The sequence below is a fragment of the Limanda limanda genome, chromosome 3 (genome assembly GCF_963576545.1).
Source record: "Limanda limanda chromosome 3, fLimLim1.1, whole genome shotgun sequence".
NCBI lineage: Eukaryota > Metazoa > Chordata > Actinopteri > Pleuronectiformes > Pleuronectidae > Limanda > Limanda limanda.
Window position 1 is genome coordinate 24,029,971 of NC_083638.1, and position 22,913 is coordinate 24,052,883.

General features: G+C 43.3%; 1 protein-coding gene across 7 annotated transcripts in view; it reads right to left on the minus strand.

Moving 5' to 3' along the window:
- Positions 1-22,913, minus strand: part of sox6 (SRY-box transcription factor 6) — a 133,741-nt gene that overhangs the window by 19,818 nt on the left and 91,010 nt on the right. For 5 of the 7 annotated variants that reach the window (XM_061067694.1, XM_061067691.1, XM_061067695.1 and 2 more), the window contains 5 exons: positions 19,004-19,127; positions 15,171-15,250; positions 7,803-7,952; positions 5,392-5,569; positions 4,955-5,142 (listed from right to left, as the gene is read on the minus strand). In XM_061067694.1, coding sequence (XP_060923677.1) covers positions 4,955-5,142; positions 5,392-5,569; positions 7,803-7,952; positions 15,171-15,250; positions 19,004-19,127 — 720 coding nt within the window. The remainder of the gene's footprint in view (positions 1-4,954; positions 5,143-5,391; positions 5,570-7,802; positions 7,953-15,170; positions 15,251-19,003; positions 19,128-22,913) is intronic. The other 2 variants (XM_061067693.1, XM_061067690.1) reach the window with 1 other exon arrangement.

The following is a 22,913-nucleotide window of genomic DNA, read 5'->3' on the forward strand; positions in this document are numbered from 1 at the left end:
CTGTTATGTTTCTACCGCAACAATACCTCCCACTATAAATGGCCCTTTGTGGCCTATTCTTCTCCTCGCTCTTTGTCGTATGTGCCTTGTGGTGAGCGTGGCATCACAGGTCTTCGCCACTGAAGCCAGCAGCTTCCCTGAATGACTGCAATAGGCCAGAAATTCACCATGTAAAATGACAACTGTAGGAAATAATGGAGCCACCACCGCCAAACGACCCTACCAAGATGCTGCCTTGATGTCTTTCTGGGGAAGACCAAAAGACCTGACCTGGAACAGGAGCCCGCAGGAACACACACAGCCACGCAGGCACATATTATACAGAGTCATACATTATTTTTATTCTTTTGGCAAATTTGAACAATTGGACAAAGCATTAATGTAAGCAATCTTCACAATAGCACTTGCTGGCTACAGCCAGTGTCTGGGAGCTGAGCATAATCTAATTTGGATGGGCAAACCCTTGTATGCCAAGGATTTACATTGCAGCCAAAACGCCTTGGTTTGCAATTTCCAAGACAGCAGTCGAAAAGGAGCAGAAAATTGCTTCCAGGGCTGCGGACCAGACAAGATTATATTCAAAGTCTTTGTGAGGGCTTTGCCTGAATGGGGCCCTGGCATTGCACACACACACACGCACAGACACACACTCACGTGCATGCTTGCACACGTTTGCATGTACATACACACTCTCACACATATGCAGGAGGAGGCAGTATGACCACTATAACCAATAGGTTAGGAGTCTGGATTTTGTGGAGCCACCAGTGTAAGCTACATTTGAATATTTACAGGCTGAGCTTTGGGGATCTGAGAAATGGACAATCGCAGTCATCAATACAGAGGAGAGGAGGTGCTGCAGGGCAGAAAAGGGCAGTTCAATAGGTTAATACACTGGCCTTTCACCTTTTGATTCTAGTTAGGGACATGTCAGCAGAGGAATATATTTTATCTCACACCACCTCCAGAACATCACATAGGCAACGTCTCCCTGAAGTAAAGCGAGGGAAATGGATGCGCCAGTGTAGAGATCAGTCATACCTGACTCTACAGGGCTCAACAACAAGGGTTGTCCATTGCCCCGAGGCTAATATAGTGCAGATTGGCTCCCCATGAGCAATCTGTCATTTTTCGAAATGTGATCAATGTGAGATCTTCTTCTCTGTTTGGTCAGTGGCCTTGTATCATCTCTGCTGTGCTTTTTGTGAACAGTTACTTCACTCAGGAACTGGCCAGTGTAGGTGCAGCACTCAGATGAAGGCTTGCATTCAGATATGAGGATATAAGTCAATTATGATTGGTCTTCTTTTATGAGAGAGCAAACAGTTGCTGAGGATCAAAATTGTAGCATCACTATGTTTCTATGACTAATCAAGTTTTTAGTGATAAAATACATGAATAGACTTTAGACTTCGGCTTTTTTTGGTCACTTTTCCTTATTGGAACGAGTTACATTAACTGTCAAATTTGCATCAGTGAATTATTTAACCTGTATTGGCTTTTGTTTTTGTTTGTGTACACCGAGGGCCACATGGGACAACCTTTTTGGCCCTCACCCATGACCCTGAAAAACAGCACAGCCATTTATAGCTACAGTGCATAATAGAGGGAAACAATTCAAATGGTTACAAATGGATTAAGATGTACTGTATTTGACTGTAGGCATTCTGGTGCATTCAAGGTAAAAGCTTCCACCGGGTGAGGAGGAGATGGTAAATAATGGAACAAAGTAATTGCCCTCTCCAGACAATAATATCTCTAGATAAATATTTCAAAAAGGTAAATTGCAGATGGGTTGTAAAAGGTTTTATTGTACTGAAGGGGATATAGTAAAAACAGACAAATAAAAAGACAAGCAAGAGAATCCGCTCGTGTAAAGCATGAATATTTTACATGTCCTCAGGTTAAAGGCTTGTATAGTGTTGAACAGAGAGTCTGATCTACACCATGTTCTCCCAGGTCAATGGCCAGGGAGGGAGAGAGAGAGAGAGAGAGAGAGAGAGAGAGAGAGAGAGAGAGAGAGAGAGAGAGAGAGAGAGAGAGAGAGAGAGAGAGAGAGAGAGAGAGAGAGAGAGAGAGAGAGAGAGAGAGAGAGAAGGAGAGAACTAGAGCCTTGGTGATAACGGTTAGAGAGGAATGCATTGTACTGTTCAGACACACTTTGTATGAAAAGATGAATTGATCCATCTGTAAGCAGCACTTAGACCCACTCCTCTGCCCGGTCATTACAGTGGGATAAATCAATATTTAATATCCCCCTCTAACAGCCACGCTGGATGATCTTAACCTCTCCTTAATCCCATTTATGTTACCTCTCCAGAATCTTCTTCATGTAAGCTCTCACTATGATAAACTTCCAAACAACAGACTGGGAGGGGAGCTATTAAAGACCACACCATATTTATGTCAGGTGAGGCACCTTCTTGAAATATTAATATTCTGAAACTGACCAAAGTGAAAGCTTTTATCTGGGGCGTTCAAACCTTTCTAGTCCGTTGGCTTGTATCAGCAAAAGACTCTCTCTCCTTCCCGCTCCCATTTCGCCGCTGAATTACAGCCTCCTGTTCTTTATTGCAGCCGAAGGATGAAGATGATGGGGCAATTATTTTAGCTGACTTGATAAAGCGTGCCTCTAATTTCACACCATCCTAATAGGTCGGTGTCACAGAAACTAAGAGGTGACAATACTTCACTGTGATTTGCATGCGTTTCAAGCAGGAGCTCGGTTCAGGTGTCATTCAACGAGACGGATTAATGATGTTGTAATAAAAACTGAGACTATTACCTGAGATGATGCTTTCAATTATTGATATTAGCAGGTTTTTGCAATAAACCAACATCTAGTTTGTATGTAAGTAAACAGAGCAAGTATCTAGAGCCCAAGCGTTATGGATTTGTGGGGGCCGATACCAATAATGATATGAGGGAGTAGGGCTGCAAAAATGATATGTTTATTCAATCAGTAATCATCAATCAGAAATAATCTAAATAATTCATCACCAACTATTTTGATAATTGAAAAAAGTTAAGTGAATATCTTTTGAGGAGGTTGTCTCGGGGCTTGGGAAATGCTTCAATATTTAAAATAAAAATACATTTTCTGACATTTTATGGACCAAACATCTAATCGATTAATCAATAAAAATAATCGACAGATTAATCGATAATATTAAATATTTGTTGATGCAGCCCTAATCAAACCTTTCAGATACTAATGTAGCTGCCAATATATTGATTGGAAAAAAATATATATAAAAATTGGCAATACTTGCTCGTTATCAACCCCTTAATAAAATCAAGGCTTAATAATTTAAAACTTTATTATAAATAACTATTATATTCAACAGAAATGCATTCAAATATTTAGAACTTACTCAAAATGTAAATCATTCCTGCATTGTTTATTTTGTGAAATAAAAGTTTCCATATCTGTGCTCATCAGCAAACATTAATGCTGATATAGACATAGGAAAGGCTCATATTTGCAGATTTGTAACTTAAATATGGGTCGGGCTCAACAATGATGACAGTTTTTTGTTGTCAGTTTGATCCTGTCAGTACACGTAACCCCCCCACACACACACCCCAACACACACGCACACACACTGATTCATTCTCGTTCTGTTGTTCTACCCTTTCTTACGGACAAAAGGTAGATTACAGGTGAGGAGTGACTCACTACCTCAAGCAGAACATCCCTTTAAAAAGCATCCATCTTCACTGCTTCGAGACAGGTTGAACAGATGAGTCCAAAACTCAGAGGGAACAAAACTAAATCCTATAAAAAAACAAAGCAGGGAGTAAAACGGCGTAAGCTCTACCTGTGAAGAACAATGCAGCCTTAGCCATGTTTCCTGTTGTAAATGGATCACACGTGCACCTTCGTTGGGAGGCAGCAGCACCAGCTTCCATGAGTTAGACTAAAAAATACTATGTTCAAACACTCATGGTAAAGTTTTCACTTAACAGGCCATAGTAAAAGAAAACAGGAGGTTAAAAGCTTAACATTTAATTTTGTGTAAGGTGATGTGGCTGTTCGCTTGTTTAAATTCAAGCAAAATGTGACATGTATGTAAAAAAAAAAAGAAAAAGGATAAATTATTGTTAAGATTTCTTCTGTCCTGGTTAGTGAGGGCTAAGTGCAGGGGGAGGCTCCCTCGCTGTCCTCTCTGTGGGCTCCACTAATTTATGTGCTTCACTTCAGTGAGAGCATAGTTGATTGCCACCTGCATAGACAGTGATCTCTTCCAAACACCAAATTAGGGGGAAATCAAAATAGATATTCATTGACTTTTTTACATATACATTGACCTAGTTGAGGCTGTTGGTTGAAAGTGTAAGGTGCTGAAATATTAATGAGCATCGCTCCCAGTTCCTGCCTGCTCCTCACAGCCAACTGGCAACATGGCATCAAGCTGAAGAGAGGAGGACAGCTTTTTTCTCTCCTTGATTGACTCATCGATTGAAGATATTTTTAAAGGGAATCCCTGGGAGTGTGTGCTCCTGGTACAAAGCAGCCCCATCCCGTGTCAGGGGACGGAGAGGGCTGCACGTCTGCTTTAATTGGGCAGAGACTTCAGAGTCTTCTTAACCCGCACCGGGCACTGCCATGGCCTGTCACGGCCCTCACACCAACATCAACAAGGCCGGGCCCTCGGAACACACGCTCACACGCAAACATATTCACACTAATTAAACAGATACGTACACACTGAACTATGCCAGGTCTTATCAAAATGACCACCCTGGACACGGATTAAAGAAAAACATTAGCCTTAAAGAATGACTGCTGTGTTAAAACCACCATGTTCCACTTTCTTTAATAGTTTCACAACTTGCAGGGAGAGTCGAGCACTCCTGGTGGTCAGCTGCTCGTCTTTCGCATTACGGCAAACGATTGCAGTGGAACGGGCTAGAATCGGGAATGAAAGAGCTGTATGATAGGAGTCCTAACCTTGTCGACTCTGCAGTTGTTGAGGCCCACTGAAGTGAGGGCGGACAGCTTTGCCTCCATGCCCTGCTGGTGATGTTGCAGCTGTTCCCTCTGGATCTGCTCCCTCATTTTCCGAGCCTCCTGGATGGCCTTCATCACCGTGTCCTGGTCCCCGAACAGCGCGGTAGAGTTTAGGCTGGACAGAATATCTACACACACACACACACACACACACACATTAGAGTTTGGGCATCAAAATTAGCTCGCTATAAAAAAACTGCTTCACACAACATCTTGAGAGTGGCATTTATTTCTAAAATGAAAAAAAAACAGGACTGAGACCTTGCAATGTGGTTTTCCCAGCTGTGAGTGAATACTGTAATTTTGTGTTTGAACTGAGCAGATCTATGTGTATGTGTGGTGTGTGTTTGTGAAGAGGAGGCACTTTGAGGTCTTACCCAGAGATGAGCCCCGTCCCAGGCCTCCGCCGAGTGGGTTGGGGATGCAACCCTTGCCGTAGCTGTTGGGGCTGTTTTTGCTTCCGGGATATAGGTTTTGTGTCGGGGATGTGGGGGATTTCAGCAGATCTGTCGTCTTTGGCCGAGCAGACAAGTTGAGCGGCTGTGTTCCTTCCTCCTACGGCAGCAGAGATACGTGTATGAGGAAAGACAGATGTGAATAGGTGGCCTCCCTCCCCTTCCCCTTTTGGAGGAGCTCCGGTTTCCCAGACAGCCCAGTTCTCTGCTTCTGGTTAATTACAGGGTCTCTACCTATCCTGACCCGCACCTCCTCACTGATTTCTTACATCTCTGTCCTTCTTTTTCCTTCTCTTCTCCTCTCCTCCTACATCCTTCCTCAGGAGCGCTGCCACTGCGATGCTCCCTCACAGTTGCCCAGCGCCTTTGTTCACACTAATTAAAGCAGATTCTGTCTCTCTGTACATCTTCATCTGTTCTCCCTCTCCTCCTCTCTGCTCTCTGTGTCTGCACTCTGGTTTGAAGAATAAATAATGACCAGATAACAGCGGTGCCAGTGATCAAAGACAGCTGTTCCATTCATCAGATGTCGACTTACATTATCTACTTCATTAACTTGTTTTCTAATTCCATTCCTCATTTGTGCATACTTGGTCTTATCATATGCTTTGATATGGCTTTTCCTGAAGAAGAAAAATATGATGTGATGCTGGGCTGGTTGTAGCCTCTTAGAGCCGTTACTGATGTGAGGGGAAGAGCACTGTTCTCCAAGGTGCCATCTTCAGGACTTTGTCTACTAGGATTATCTATCTCAATAACTGCAAATACAACTAAATGCACCCAAGAAAGAGATGTATCTTATAATTACCCCTGTTGACTTTTCGAGGGTTACTGATTATTATGTGTACAGATTGTTAAGCCCCAGGAGGCAAACTGTGATTAGGGAATTTGGCTAACAAGTGTAGGCAAAAGTACAATTTTTTTTTACCTATTTGTAATAATTTAAAAAATCCTAAAAAAAAACCTTATTGAATTTCATAATATCCAGTGCCCAACTACATTAAATATAAAGTTATTGCAAGATGATGGACAACACCAAAATCAATATGCTGAATAAATTTGTCGTTAATTTTATTTGTTAATGCTGGTTGATTTTGAATAGAACCAACTCCAACATTAACATCCCAGAGGAGAAAATGTCGCTTTGCCCAGAACATCATGTGTGAATACAGCAGTCTTTTTATATCAGATTAGGGCTCATGCTGCCGTTAACAGTATTTTTCAAAGCCCAAGTGTCTCCTTGTCCAAACATATGGCTCAAGCATAGACTGCCCCAAGGCCTTGTTATTGCTGTGCCAATAACAGTTTGTCATGCAGTGAGGCTGAAAGCAGACAAACAAAACTAAAGGCAAGCTGATTCCACTGGACTGTGCACACATATGGGAGGATGCCAGAGTATGTTTGCCTTCTATTTATGTTCGATTCACTTCATTTAAATCCCTTAATTTTGTGATATTTGGTTATATTTTTACTATTGGCCAAGAACTGATATTGTATTCATATCGACCTAATTGTCGTACAAGAGTTTGAAAAGACAGACAGTCAGGTCTTTATCGACAAATGACGAATTGTACTCCAATGATGGAATAAGTGTTGAGTCAGTTTGAGGGCAATCTTTCAGTGTAAATCCCAAGAGGTAGGGGACCTGAAGGAGTGTGTGTGTGCGTGTGTGTGGGCGAGTGAGTGAAAAGAAAGCTGGAGTGTCTTACTACCATTTCAAGGAGATGATTTATGGTCGTTCTCCATTGTAATATTATTAAGCTAAACTGCTCCAAATGGGCGCATGTTTCTGATTATGGCCTCAGTGAGTGGGGGTGATGTATATGTGTCCTTTCCTCTGCATGGAGGTCTAGTGGAGTCGTGCCATACAGCAGCAGAAAACACACATCCTGCTTTTGGTTTGTTTACAAAGCCAAAAAAAATCAAATTAATTCAAAAACTCATCCATCCTACTTCTTGTTTCACTTTTGTCAGCATTTAAATCACACTGTAGTAATTGTTTGATTCCATTTAAGATACAAAAAAGGAAGGAGAAAAAAACACTTTTCATTGTGAGGAAAAATTAGAAACCATGTGTTCCACAAATTACTGGCTTGGAGCAGCCATAGCCATAGCAACAATGTCCACAGAGTTCTGGGTAAGAGAGAGGGCCTTGTTAAAGCATTGCAGATTGATGGCCTGTGAGAGGTTGGGCTCAGCACTGGTCGGCTGCAGGAACTGACTGTAGAGCAGCGTAGACACTAGTTTATTCTTACAACACCAACTCGGCTATAGGCTAGGTCAAGTACCACTCAAGGGCCGGACTGGCGGGTAGAAGGAATTGAGGGTTCTACCTTGACTTGAGTGATGGGGCTGGAGGAACTCTTGTCATTCTTCAGAGAGGAGGGAGAAATGGGCCCGCTCGCGTTGACGGCCTGGGGGAGCGGAGGCATCTTGGCTCCAGGAGAGACCTGCATGCTGGCAAGCTGGGCTGCATACAGTTGCTGTGGGGAGGTGCAGAAACCCGCAAAGGCGTTAACATCCAAATCCAGCAAACATTCAGAGTTTCATATTCTGTCTTTTCCTCTCCCTAGAACTCTTGCTTCTGTGTCTCCCTTCACCCCCCCCCCCTCTCTCTTTTACGTCTTTCCTCTCTTTCCATAAGGCTGGCAGAGAACCTCCATCAAAGGTCTTAACTGTATTTCAAAGACTGAACTCAGAGAGAGACAGCAGTCTTAAAAACCACACAGAGATGGCTTTCATTCAAAATACTTGGAGCCCCTATTTTCCACTCATCACAGAGAAAAGTTTGCCGACTGGATGCAAGTGTGTTTGCAAAGATCTCTCATTTCTCTAGATCTACACAGCTTCCCATTGAAGTCTCTACTCTGTGATTTGTCTCCCCGCTGCCACGTGAGACAGTCCTATTCCACACGGTTAGAAACCCAACCTCAGTTGGATGGCCATCACAGAAGACTTTAAACACCAGCATTATTAAGGCTTAGAAACCTGCACAAAGAACACTGATGTAATCACCGTTATTTTCCTTGGCGTTAAATCAGTGAGACGTCCGACTGTTGGTGACATTACCACACAAGTGGGTGGTTTAAAAGACTGGCTAAGCCCCCAGTAAGCGAAGCCTGTAACAGGGTTGAACTCTGAAAGCTCGATTTAAATTTTCACTTTGGGCTGATAATGTGGCGTATAGTACAAAAAAATTGTGGTTAACTATTAGCTTTTGGAAGTATTTTAAAATTATTGTGAGCTACAGACTACCGATGTAACTCATCCTTTATCCTGAATCAAATTACAGTTTAATTTATTGACGTTAAGTTATGCGCCTATTTTTTTAACTTCATTAAATCCTTAAACAAATAAAACAAGACTGATTTGATTCGATTATTATTTTTGTGGTTGTTATTTCTGTCCCACAGAGCCCAGCACTCCGCTGAGTCTTCTTTCCATGCCAGGTCTGCATTGATTGGCCACCATGTAAGTGATGTCATTGACTTTAGTCTCCTGCTGTAAATGGCAGGGGTCTGTGAAATAAGGGCTACTGTCCGAGAAAGAGTGTTACTCTATGTGGCCTTAGACCTCACTTCATCAGAGACATAGCACCCCTTAACTCCCCCACTGCTCCGCCTGCTTTCTTTAGACTAGGTTAACTTCACGGGTTGTTGTGCTATTCAGTCAGACGGTGCTGTCAGGGAGAATCTAAGTTCTCGTCCTCTGGCCAATCAGCAAACTCTTTCTCATTCCCTGGTTACACTGGCCACATACAGCCTGCATTTGTGTGTGGATGGAAAAAAGCCACCCGGCCCCTCTGGCCTCACCTTCAGTCGTGTAGATGCCAGACAAAGCACTTTATGTCCATGCACATATCTCCAGATATAAACACACATGTGCTCCTGTAAGAAACTTTATCACTGCCATATAAGCAGCAGTACAAAAGGCCCATTCTTTCAGGGGACCTGGGGATAACAACAGCACATGGGCAACGGAAATGACAGACTGATTATGTTCCCACAATGATAGCACTGCCCCCACCTCCCTCACAAACAGCCTTTTGTCTACGACAGTAATGGACACAGGAGCGGACCCAACTCTATTTTCTCCTCATCTGAGCTCGACTTGGTTAATGTCAGAGAAAGAGAGAGAGAGAGAGGATACTCCATTCACTGGCCGTCACTCCAGGCTACACACGAGTCTTAGTAGAACAGCGGAGTCTGTTGGACAGATGTTTGCTAACAGGCTTGTCGCTCGGGCATGCCCCTGACCTTGAATGGGAAGAACTTTATTGTCCCGGAAAAAGAGCATAATTACAGTTTCCCTCAAATTAGACGCAGTCAGGATGCCCCCTTCTCAGCACTGATTAGCAGGTCAGTGCCATGGGGTGAGAAGCAATGGTTACCCTTGTAACCAGGAACAGTCTGACTCCAGGAGCTAAAGAACAATAAATACAATCAGAGGGAAAGTCGGATGAAAGGTGCGTTAAACCACCAGACACTGCTCAAGGACAAATGTAAAATACGTCAGAGTTTAGTCCATGGTGTGTTTTTGCTCCTGCTTTATGGTGTGGCTTGGTAAAAATCAAAGGCAATATCTTTATAGCAAATTATTAAAAAAAATTGACTCCCAGCATATCATGAAGATTAAAAACATAACAGAGAGTTGTCAATGGTAACAGACATTGTGGTGTCAGAGGCTGAAGGATGATACATCCTCCCATGGCTGTTCTCCCTAAGCGGAAGACATCTGTCTGCTTCCCAATGTTCTCAGTTGACTCCCTCACATCTAATAGCCTCTTCTTCATATCTACTTGCCAGGTGGGGGCAGCAAAAGGAACATGGTAATGAGGGTCAAGCTCAATGCTCCAACTCTGGGGTATTGGAGGAGTGGGAGAGAGCCTGAGCGGAGCTTTGGGCCCTTATGTTTCCATTTTCTGACCAAGGGAAACACCTTCTAGGAAACGTACAATACTTGTGTTTATGATAAGCCACCGGCACAGCTTGAATTATGTTAGAAAACAGCGAAATTAAATGATAGCTAATGAGTTTGCAATGTGGGTGTTAAAAGAAATCTGAAAAAACTGCATGTCTTACTTTTTTCTTTAGTGATTTGAAAGGATTTGTCTTTTCCGTAAAACAGCATTTTCTTCTCAAATAGTAATACCAAACTTAAATCAGAAAATCTAAGGTTTCTCTTCTGACCGATCGTTCCCTGTTTTCCAGAATGGAGCAGATCTCAGCAAGCATGGATTTAAAGTGAGCAGCACAGCCAAGGTCAGCCTGTTAGCCTCTGGTAATTAAAAACAAGCCCTCTGGAGGCAGCAGAGGTTAAACAGGGAGGCTCACTTTTCTGCCTGCGACATTAAACTGATATTACACTCTGCTGATGATGTTAAGACATCTCACAGGTTTCATATGCTTTCAACAAAACTAATTGTATGGCTTGATATTTAATACAATCAATTATAAAAACAACAGGAATTTGTTACTGCCAGGAATTACAGTGCATTGCACATTTACAAATATACACAAACTATTTTCCAACAACCAAACAATTACTAAAACCAATTGATCCCTCTCTGCGTTGGGCTAAGTATTTTCGAACTGATCTCTTTGTTTTGCGTCAATTCATCTGTCTGTCAATGTCTCATTCACCTCTGTCTGGCCTGGGCGCGGAGCACTGGGCTGGATATGAGAGCATTAACTGTGCTTCAGTGCACCACACCATTTAAAAGGCAGCACAGCGCCAGCCCCGTTTGCCACAAGGCTTGTACAGGCTCATTGCCCATGGCGACCAGGCAGGCTGACCCAGGCTAGGCCCAGATGTCAGGAGTGGAGGAAAGCGTCCTGGTGCACTGTGCCGATGCTTTCCAGTATGGCCCAACATCTGTTTCATCTGCTGGCACCCAACCTGCTCTGCTCTTATCCCCCCTCCCTCCTCTTGCCTTTCTCTATCTCTCTATCTCACATCTACAGTATATACATATTCTGTATCAGTTTCTCTCTGGCACACACACACACACAAACACAGCCCGCCTTGTGCAAGAGTGTGTGTGTGTGTGGATTTCTCCAGGCCCAGGGGCCCCAGCGCCAGCCTTCTCATTCAGTGTTGCTCACTGCATTATCCACTCTATCTGTCCATCTGTCCCTCTGTTCACCACTGCCTCCATCCAGCTGCTCACCTAGCCGTCCTATTAGCCAGCCTTCCACACACAGCTAGCATTGCTGCACTGCTCTGGGTTACCTTCAAAGACCAAGCGCCTCTGCTCATAAACACAGAAACAGCTGCTCGCTACAGTATGTCCGTTCTCTCTTTTCTCCCCTCCTCCTCCTCTTTCTCTCTCTTTCTCTTTCTCTTTCAAAGTCAAAAGTGCTGCACTTGTTAATGATAGAAGCCATCTCTTCACATGTATACTACACAGATCTTTACATCCAAACAAAAGATAAAATGCGGTTTGCTGCCCTCCCACCCTCTTCCTGTTTGTCCCTGACTGCGCAACACCCTTTTCTTATCACTCCAGTCGCCGAAGCCCCTATGGAACTCCTTCAGATATGTCTGCTTGAGATCTGGTCCTAGTTGTCGCTGAGCATGTGGGCTGCTTTTCATCTTTACAAAGGGAGCACGAGCCGAGGCTGGGCCCAGGTTCATCACGGGCCAAGAGGCCATAGCAAATGTGGCGGATGGTAATTGCATTACATGTTGGGTCTGAACTCAAGCGGCTTAAGGATGTGATGGACTTGGGAAATTTGGGGTTAAAAAGAGTAACTGAAACGCACGGACGGAATGAGCAAAGAAAAGAGGAGAGAAAAATACAGAATAAGACGATTAGAGAAGGTTCAAGGTGGAAAACGGGAAAATCAAGACAGAAACGGCAGGAGATGGAAGATGAAGCTTGTGCTGAGTGAAAGCAGAGAATTTCTTTATATTTCGTTCATGACCCTGCAGAGAACCCAGATGTTCTGTTTTATCTAATAACGCTTTCTAACCCCAAAGTCCTGCTTCCAATTGAAAAGCAGGACCCTCTCGATGGTTCTGTAAAAAGGAAGGGTGATATATAACAAGTTGGTATTGGCATTAAGTAGATTGTTTTTCACTTGGCGACTGATGCAATGTATAGTGTACAGACAGCAAATTAAGTGTTACTCTAAATAGAAAATTCTTTTGTGGAATTAGGGAAATTCCCGCCTTGTCCCTCCATTCAATTGAATATAGTAGATGTCCAGACAGATTGGGATACAATTTCCTCTGTTAGATGAGAGGTGTCGGTTGTATTTAGAGAAGGACAGGCGGGGACGGAGCCATTGTTTCCTGCTGGTTCTGGGCTCATCCTGGCTCTGTGTGGGCACTAATGAAGAGGGGCATGTCGCGCAGGGATAGTTTACCCGCCTTCCTCTCCTGTGAGTTGAGAACGAGAGCCAATCTGTCAGGAAAACATTGAGTGAAATTGCCCCGTGGTACAGCAACGCCTGGTGACAGCCACTTGCAGTCTGCCAGCCGCCGGAGTGATGCTACCATCCTGTATTGACAAGCAAATTACAGTCTCCGACACTCAAACGCTCCCTAGAAGATTCATTTACATCCATCAGCTTTAAGCCTTTGTTACCTTGTTGGGTTTTCTTCTCCTTAAGGGCAGGGGATGGGGGGGGATCCCAGACTGTTATGACAGAGGAGATTGTGAAGAGGCTGCGCAGCCAACATTAAGACTGACGGAGCGGCTGGCCTCTCTGACTGGATGGCTGATCACATTACCTCTGCAGCATTGTGGGAATTAATTCTTCCAATAAGATAATTTTTAAGGTTCATATATTGCACAATCTATTGGCGGAAATTATACCTTTCAATGCAGCTGACAGGAAGAGATATTTTAATGGGGGGGTATGTGCATGTGATTTTCTATCTCTCTGTATGTGTTATGTTAGGAAGATGAAGAATGGGAGGAGGTAGAAATAGAAAAGTTTAGGACAGTTAAAGTTGATGCAATGATTCAAATCATATGGTCGGTGAATATTGTCAGGGATAGTTTATTTTGCATATATATATATAAATATTCTTTTAATTGAAAGTAAACTTACCAGTGGAGTTTGAATAAAAAAATGTGCCCGATCTGCAAATGTGTGAATGTCTTTCACTGCTGTTGAGAGCAGCCATACCTTCTTCACTGCACTACTTATCAGATCAAGTGTCTCTTTACTTCGTTTCACCTCAAAATAATATCTCCTTTTCTTATCATGCTGTGATTTTTTACATTGTTGATGAGATTCTTTTCACGAGTGCACTCACTCAAACTCGCACCCACACTGAAGTACACTGCAATACTTTCATTTTGAAGAGGACAGAGAGTGTTGCTGCTGTTATAGCTTTAAAAGGCAGGAGGCAACTGTAACTTAATTCCGTGTCTGGGCTGATCTGATGTTTTTAATCACGGCAGCCTCTCGGTGCTTTGTAGAGGAAGTGGTGGCAGTCGCACGGTTTGTTGATCCCAGCCGTGTAGAAAAGGGCATGTTTGACTTGCCTTGCTGTTTTAAGGGGAGTCTCTATGCAGGGTAAATAGCAGACAGCAGGCGGAATATGGGACAGGCTGACAGACTTCAATTAATGGAAAATGCACCTCTTTTTTGTTTACTGTGTTCTCTAAAGGTCAGCCAAGTCATGGTCTAGGAGGCTATGTTTTTGCCCATTCCCAGGGTTAGATACATACTGAGAATTAATTACTCTAGACCTGTCTCCCCTCCTCACCCCAACCTTCAGATATATGACGGTCTCCTCTGACCTCATCCACCACTATAAATACATTCAGCATGCCATCTGAACAACTTCTCCTTCCCAATAGACTTTGTTAAGATACACATAGTTACGCTAAGTTACACATACAATCTATGGAAACACATTCTCTTATGCAGCCTCAAGCTTATATTCCTACAAACATGTGCAAAGGGCTCTCCCCCCTTTTTATATGCTGTTGTTGACAAAGCATCAGTGGTAGCTAAAACACCTATTAGGAAAAATGCTTTTTTATCCTAAACTCCTTTTGCTGCTTGTGTGACTTCAGATTTTAATGGAAAGAATCTTTACCAACAAGATCAGGCAGAGGCTGTGAGAGCTGTGGTAACAATAGTATCTCTAATAGTAATAACTTGAACCATGCAAGGCAGATACTTATCTATATTAAACATTATGTCCTCAGGTTAAGCTCTGACCTGAGTTCAGCTCTTTTAAATGCTGTTAGAAAAGCCTGTAGGGCTTGGAACCTGTCCCAACATTTCTGTTGCTCAAACGCCTTTTCTCAGCTTCACTTTGTGTAACATACCAGGAGTCTGCTTTCACTGCGAACATCCTTTCTTTCTTCTCATTTGTTATCCTCACAGTGATTAAAGAAAAGCTTCAGCTAAGCAGTTAAGAAGGAGATTTTTTGCTTGCTTAGTCAATTGTCTTCTGACAAATTCACCGGCAGCCGATTAAGGCAACCAAAGTGATTCTCATTCCCTCTAATAACCATTATCTTCCTTCCTCCTCTGCTGGGCAGAGCCAGTGGGGATAAATCCTCTATAAAATGGGATAAATTACATATGTAAGATGATAAGCACGTGTGAGCTGGGGGCCTCCAGGATTATTTAGTGTGAAGCTCATTACTTGGCATACAGCTGCTTAGCCGTTCTTTCTGCCCTGGGCTTGGCGGGCGTCCCTAGCATTCTTTGTCATCGTACTGTACATACCTGAAGCTGGAGGGGGCTGAGTCCTGACGCTGCTGCAGCTGCCATTGTGGATGGAATGAACTGCACCGGGTAGTTATCACCTGTCAGAGAGGGAGAGATAGAAAACAATGCATACAGGTTCAGACAATGAGCCGGCCCAGCGCAGCCAGGCAAGTGCCAACACGGATCCTGGGCCCTCCGCTACTTTGCCACAGCCATGTGGCACATTGCAGCGAGCCCTCGGCTTCAAGCCCAAACATCTGCATTAACAAAAGGCTAATCTGGTTTGACTGGAGCAGGATTACTCAGGAACGCTCCACACCATTCTCTCCTACCTCCACCTGCACACTACTCTTGGAAAATACCATGACAGCAATATCTCCTAAATATTTTAACAAGTAAGGGGTTATTTTAAGATGTTTGTGTGCGTGCGTTCATGCGTGTTCATAATAAATGTTAAATATCTCCCTGGTATTCAATTAGCCATTATGTGAAAGGACCAGCATGTTCTATCAGGTAGTTCTAACAGCTGTGGACTTGTCTGGCCATTGTTCAGCACTACATTGTTTGGGTCTGAGTGATAGCTTTGGCAGCAGAGTGAAAACACTTGTATGTGAACTGGTTGGAACAAGTGTGCAGTCACAATAACAAGAGTAAAAAAAAACAAAAAAGAACCCACACATTCTTATCTCACATGTCACTGTGATCAAGCGAGGAAGAATTGGTCTCCAAATAGCAGCACTATTCATTACTACTCACTACTGTTCGCCTGCCATCAGCACCTTTTGTCAGACAGCGATATCGAAACGGCTGCAGTATGAGTGATATCCACGGGGGGACAGATGCTTTGACACATCAGCCCGGTGTGTTGAGACAGACAGAACAGCCCCAGTGAGACAGGGCAGCACGGCGGAGGGGAGGGGTGGGTGGGTTGAGGCATGTGTCTGGAGGAGGGGGAAGCGGGGGGGCACAGTGGGAGCTGGGAGGGGTAGTTGGCCTTCGCTCAGGCCCCACTTCTGCCTGTCACATCTCCTCACAAACATATGGAGCCATTAAGCCACAGACAAGGTAAATGTATATACCTTCTCTTTCACTTTGCCCTCGCCCGCTCGCCTCACTTTGCAATCTTGTACAGCACAGCACAATGTGATACAGGCCATGGAAATTCAATCCCCATTTAGTAGCAAATAAAATCACACAGCAGAAGTGGTTTCAAATAGTGCCGGGTTGGATGTGTGGCTGTGTAGCGTGGTTATTTCTACACCTCCTCTTTTTTTGGTATCGCTTTCTTTCTGCCTCTCTCACTCCGTGACGTCTGTGACGTCGGATTTGGGAATAATAAATGGCTGGATGTCTTAAGATGTCATGTGAAACCTGCGGGGGGGGTGGGGTGGGGGTCATGTGCTAAGTGAGCACCCCTCCACTGCTTGGGGGTCTCAGGCTCCAAGGTCCTGGGTGCACAGTCTGTGTCGAGGCTCTAGCAGAATGGGAACTGTGCCAGTTTAGCGTCAGTGGTGAAAGAGAATTACATTTCAAATTGAGTTTTACTTTGTTTTTTTAACTCTCCACGGCTGGTCCCATGCCTGAAGCCAAGAGACTGAATGTTAAGGGTTGACTGATGAAACTGAAACCTGTCTTAGGCCAGATCAAATAATGATGGATGAATATTATGACTGAATCACACTTGTCTTCTTAAAGGGCCTTTTAAATGTCATTAATTTGCCCAGAATGTTTACGGAAGACACAAATAAACAGGTATAATTATTTAGATGGGTAAGTTGGTTTAATTAAGTTACTATATGAGAGGTGGATTCCCAACCTGGCATATTAACTTGTTTGTTCACACTGCACGTTCTTGTAATCAGGGAAAACGGTGGGCTTGGGTTGGGTTTGGATACAAAAAACAGAAAGCCTGTTGGGACTGTTCATTTTCTCAGGTTCGGACAGAAAATTGCGTCCTGAGCCAAACTGGACTGCACATTAAGAAGAAAACCATGTGCTCCAAGCGCCACAATATCAGGGAATTGGTTTGAAAGTGACAAATTGATAAATAAATCTGAGATTTAAGATTAAAAATAGCATGAGGACACTTTCAACTGTCAGCAGGTTGCTTATGAGGAAGATTGTCGGAGGAAGTGAAAGACTATGAGGTCATCCTGTGGGTCCATTAGACACACATCAGACTGAATGTCTGTGTAAACAGTGCGAACAGACTGGGAAGTCCGACTTGTATCTATTTGTTTAAAAGATGAGTCGGTGCCTCTGTGACTGTGCTTGTCTACCGTGCAAGACCAGGCCATTGAGCACAGCCAGTGGATGGGGTGATGACTTACCACTATGGTGCTAGAATGACTCTGTTGCCAATGCGAGCACCACAGGGCTGGGGGTCATAAGCAGTGGTCCCCGGGGGCTGTCTCATAATGATAACATCAGATTAGTGGGCCTTAGTCTTGGAAGTGAATGCTTGGCCACTCACTTCATGGAGAAAGGACACGGCAGCATCCTGTACACCCTGCAGGTGGTGGTGATAACATTGTACTCTCCAGAAATATTGTGTATATTGTGTCGGATCGGGGGGGAAATAATAGATGTTTTGAAAATACCTCTCCTGACTGCAAGAGTCATTTTCAGACCCCCTTTGCTTTTTTTCTTCATGAACTCATGAATTATGCAGGAACCATACACATGGCGACCCCTCACCATGATTCCATAATAGCTCCTGTTATTTGAACTAAAACATTTTCCTTGTCAAATCTATCGCAGAAAGCACACTGGTAAAAGACTCGCCCTCAGGCACTTTGTTTAAGCTGTCATGGCTCCATAGTTCCAAAATAGCTGACTTTCCTTTTCATCCTGTGGTTTTATAGTTAATTCATTAACTGCACTACCACACCTTTCTAATGTTCTGCTGCGAACCTGCTGACTTCCAAGTGTTTATTTTCCCTTCTCCAGTCCTATTCCTTGTTCTGGTTTGGGTTTATAACAGATGAGTGGACTTTTCCTTTTTCTGTCTGACTCAAAAATCCTTTTCTTTTTGACACTGATCAAAACAACATTGTCTCCTTTTATTTGCACGTGGCAGAGGAAATAGGAAAAAAGCCTTGAAGTTCTTTTTTGTAATTTGATTAAAATCTAAAATGAAGAGATTTGTCTAAAATTGCTTTACACTATTTTTTTTTACAGCAGTATGTGGAATTACATTTTTCATGTTCACAACAATATGAGGGTGCATAAGGTTACTGTTTTGGCTGGGCATCAGTCAACATGTTACTGCATTTTTTCTAATTAAAGTTTTATTTCTAAAGCTGTTGATCTTGTCTTTGCTCAATTTGAAAAACAAAGGAAGAGAAGGAGACATGCTGTTACAAGCAATGGAAACCTGTTCCTCACCTCATCCTGAAACCTCTCCAACTCACAATTGTCTTATAATTACTTAATTCTTCTGTCGAATGGCATACATGTAACTGTGTGAAATTGTAAAATGGGAGTTGCTGACAATAGGAGGACTTCTCCTGCAGGGTTCATCCCCCGTGTTACTGGATCTCTCACACTGGATACTAAGAGATTACAGCCAGCAAACTACTGAAAGATACTTTCATGTTGAAGACTTGTTTACATTCCTCTGCCTCTCGGCCCATATCTATTGTTCCACTTGGACTAGAACATTCCCAGGCGTTTGGTCCCAAGTGCAAGTTCAGACGGAGCAGATCATGTCAATGGCCTCACGTGTGAATGAAGCATTTGTTTATTATTCTTGTACAATGTATCAAGTCATTATAATGAATGAAAGATGAAGCAAATGGAGAGAGAGAGAGAGAAGAAAGACAAAATGAGGACTTTAGTTGCAAGCATACCTGGCTTATAAGACAATCCCGGGGGGAAGAGAAAGCCTTGCTGGGCGGCGGCGGCTGCTGCCAGAGTGCGTTGGTCGTGTGGAAAAATGGGGATCATGAGCGGAGGCATGTGACCCTGGACCTGCTGAACAGATAGGAAGCAGAGATCAGAGAGAGGCCTAAGCATAGGCATGGTTCACAGACACACACAGCCCACTCGGGGGGGAGGCCAGATCACAGCTCGTCCTAACGCGTGCTGACAGGGGGCTCCGCGGCACTGACGGCCCTCGTGTGCTCACACAATACCTCGCCGAGCTACGCCTGCTCTTAATCCAAACCACAATTTTACCTTGGAACTTCAAAGAGCGCCGTATACGCACATTGTTCCAGGATCAGTTCGAGGAGGCGACGTGTAGGACAGAGAGCGGAGCGGCTCGGCAGCTCTGTGTGGCTTCTGTTGCAGCAGATACAACATGTCAGCAAGGGGATTGCTGAATGTATTACACAGGTGCAGAGACGAAGACTGATCGGCGTGTGCACGCAAGGAGACACACACACACACACACACACACTTACACACTCACCTCAAGGAAAGATCAACTACACACACAATCCTGGGTGATCATTTATTTAGATGATAAAAGCCTGAAGACAATCCAGTAATTTACTACGTCTGTTTTCAGCGGAGGAAAAATAGCAAGCAGTTGAATAGTCGTTGCCACTCGCTGTATTTCACTTTAATGTCATTCTCTGTCTGCTCCACTCGCATATTAACCTTCAGCGTCCAGCCTGTTGCTGACTGGCCGACTGCGGATATCCACACAAATTCCCTGCATGTGTTTGTGTCAAGGGTGGGTGAGTAGCCTATGTCTCAAAAGTGGTGTGTGGGTTTTTTTTCTTTTCTACACATGTTGCAAGTTCCAATCTCACTGTCATTCTCAGCTTCCTGAAAGTCTGTGATGGGGAGCAGCAGCGCTACCACGGGCCTGCGAGAGTTAATCTCGCACCGAGCCAGGCCACCTCAGGGGAACCTGCCTGGAAAATGGGTTAATAAAGGTCATCCCCCAAAATAAACACTTTACAGAATGTTTCTCCATTCATCCCCCCTTAAAATCAACTCGCAATAAAACGGGTCTGGGTGCAATTACCGCCGCTGCATTGGGGCATGAAATCAACCTGCTCCGAGCAGCGACTCCCCCCCCCCCCCCCGTGTTCTGGCTGAGGTCTGCTATGATCTCCACTTTTTTTTTCAGCTTGCGCCGGTCCCCCTGTAGACCCTTTACCGGAGTAGTCGCACACGGTTTCCCTTGCAGCTAACACGCTAAACCTACTTAAAACTACTTTATTGATCTGTCCAGAGGTGCAGAGCTCAACTGAAAACTAAATAAATAGAAACATTTTATGTCTACTGAGCTTTTCCAGAAGTGCAAGTGCAGAAAGTGCATTACACGAAGAATAGAAAAGTATGTCATTCTTCGAGAAGTAATTCTGTAAAATGTGCTTTTACTGCTGAAAAAATAAATGTCCAAGGAGACTGCGACAAATGACCTTAAATAAAACATTGCTTTATAGGGATTTGAGTTCCAAGTTTCCAGGCTGAACGGATGAAAGATGGATCTTGGCCTTGCATGTATGGAACATATGGAAAAACACAATAATTAATGTCACAACATGAGGCAGGGCCAGTGACAGGCGGGGGGGACACTGGGGAACACAGCTTCTCTCTGTCTGTGTATTTGGACGGTAAAACCAGATGGAGACTGTTTCTGAGCGTGTGGCAGTCACGGGACAGAGAAGGGCTCCCTCACGTCCACATCCCTGCATATGTGTTACACGTGTGCTGCACGGTAGTTCAAACACATTCATGAATTAACGAACACGCGTCCGCAGTAAATTAAAAGTTATGTCATGTTTTATTCCAAAGGAAGTTATCGACCGTCAAATATTATAGCAGAGAAAACTAAAACACGACACATCCTGTTTCCACATGTGATGATTCTTGACTTTTAAATACATTTCAAAGTAAGTATATCTTTCACAGCCCTGTGTCACATTTCCTCTCGCTTGGAAACATAAAGAAGACAAACATTCTCCTAGTTAAAACATCTGAGCAGGTCTTCAAAGTGCATTGCTCTAATGTTAAGGATGGTCTTAAACATAATCATTATTATCCTTTTTTAAATTACATCAGAAAAAGAGCCAGTAGAACAGCTGCATCATATGAAGAAACCATGTGAAAATCATTCAGCCAACTGGATCATTTAATTGTTTTTAAATTATCTTTAAATAAAAATGTGACTTCATTAATTAGAATAACAGGATTATACTATAGATGCATACATATTAAAGACGTCAGCAAAAAGTTATATTTATAACGATATCATTTCATCAGCGACATCGGCTTTTTATTACTATTATTATTTTAATATATGGAGCAGAATATACAAGATTCATTGAGGCAAGACGGAGTGTAAATGTGTGTTGAAGGGGAAATAAATGCATTGGGTTTGAATTGCTGTGATTTGCAGTAATGAGCTCCGTGCATTAAAGTTTAATTTACGGCGAGTAGTGTCAGAGAAAGGCGAGGCGGATTTTGAGGAGCTTCAAGGTGGCAACAACTAGTGGAGGATTGTTGAGCTGTCAGTTATCAGCCGAGCAGATCATAACAGTTTCAGAAAAAACGTTGTTAGGAATTTGACGGTTGAGGTAATTTTTTAAAGAAAAATTAATACGTTTATTAAAAAAAAGCAGAGGCAGAAAAAGTGCATACAGAGTGTGTGCCTTCCACTCTCACTCAAGTTCATCTATGCGTGGGCTGCGTGCCCGGGATATTTCTATTGCCAAGATGATCTTGAGGAGTCAGAGAATAAAGTGGAGCAGATGTGAGCGGGGCACTTGGGCAGCGTTCTTCCTTCTCCTCGTAAATACAGCGCCATTGTTGTGCTGGCACTGCTCTTCCTTTGTCTTAGCACTGCTAAGTACTGGATAATGTCATTTCACACCATCTGCCCCCAGGCTTCATTAAAGATACATGAATGGGCTATCTTATGAGGAACAGGTGCTATTGTTTGTCCCTCAAGACCCAGCACTAAGGATCTGACTCGGAATACTTGAAGAGGAGCATCTGTAGTGATCAGTCAGACAGACTTGGCTGAGGCCCCCGTCTCTGCCAGCACGCGCTCCAGCAGAGGTTTCCGGGGGAACTCAGCCGCCTTGCAACATGTATCATCAATTCACATGACCTGATGAAGTCTGTAGCAGGCCAGCACGCAATCTGTTTCCCTCTCGAGGAGATGCTGGTGTTTGACAAATAGAACCAACTTGCCGTTCTACAGTAAGCACCGTATAGATAACATGTAATTTAAGTGCTAATGGTGTTTAATTTGAGTTTGGTTGAGTTATTTTTGCACAATTGAGCTCGGTCACGTCTTTGTCCTATTTTAGTTGTATAATGTGTCAACTGTCTTGATTCCAAATTTAGGTTCTTTTAAAATTAGCCTCTTTGTGAATTGTTGAGAAAGTTTTTTTAATAATTTTTTCAAGTTGATCATTAATTTGAGCAAATAAATCTTTGCTTGATAACCAGGCTCAACCAGAAATGACTTGTTGTACAATAATTAATGTTTTACAACAGCAGCACACGCTAGGGTCGGACTGCAGAGGGCAAATCAGAAAGTCTCATACCTGGTGTGTAAAAACATAATGTCTTAAAGAGGAGGTATTCTTGCAAAAGCTCCTTTTATTTCTCTCATCACTTAAAACACACAAGCTACTAATTAATACTGCATTAACTCATGAATGATGTAGTTGCTTACTTACAGACAGTACTAAACATGTCAGATGTAGGATGCACTTTTATTTTTAACCGATTAAATAGTCTGTGTAAAAATGTTACCAAGAAAAAAAGTGAGTCGTTTTTATTAACATCTAA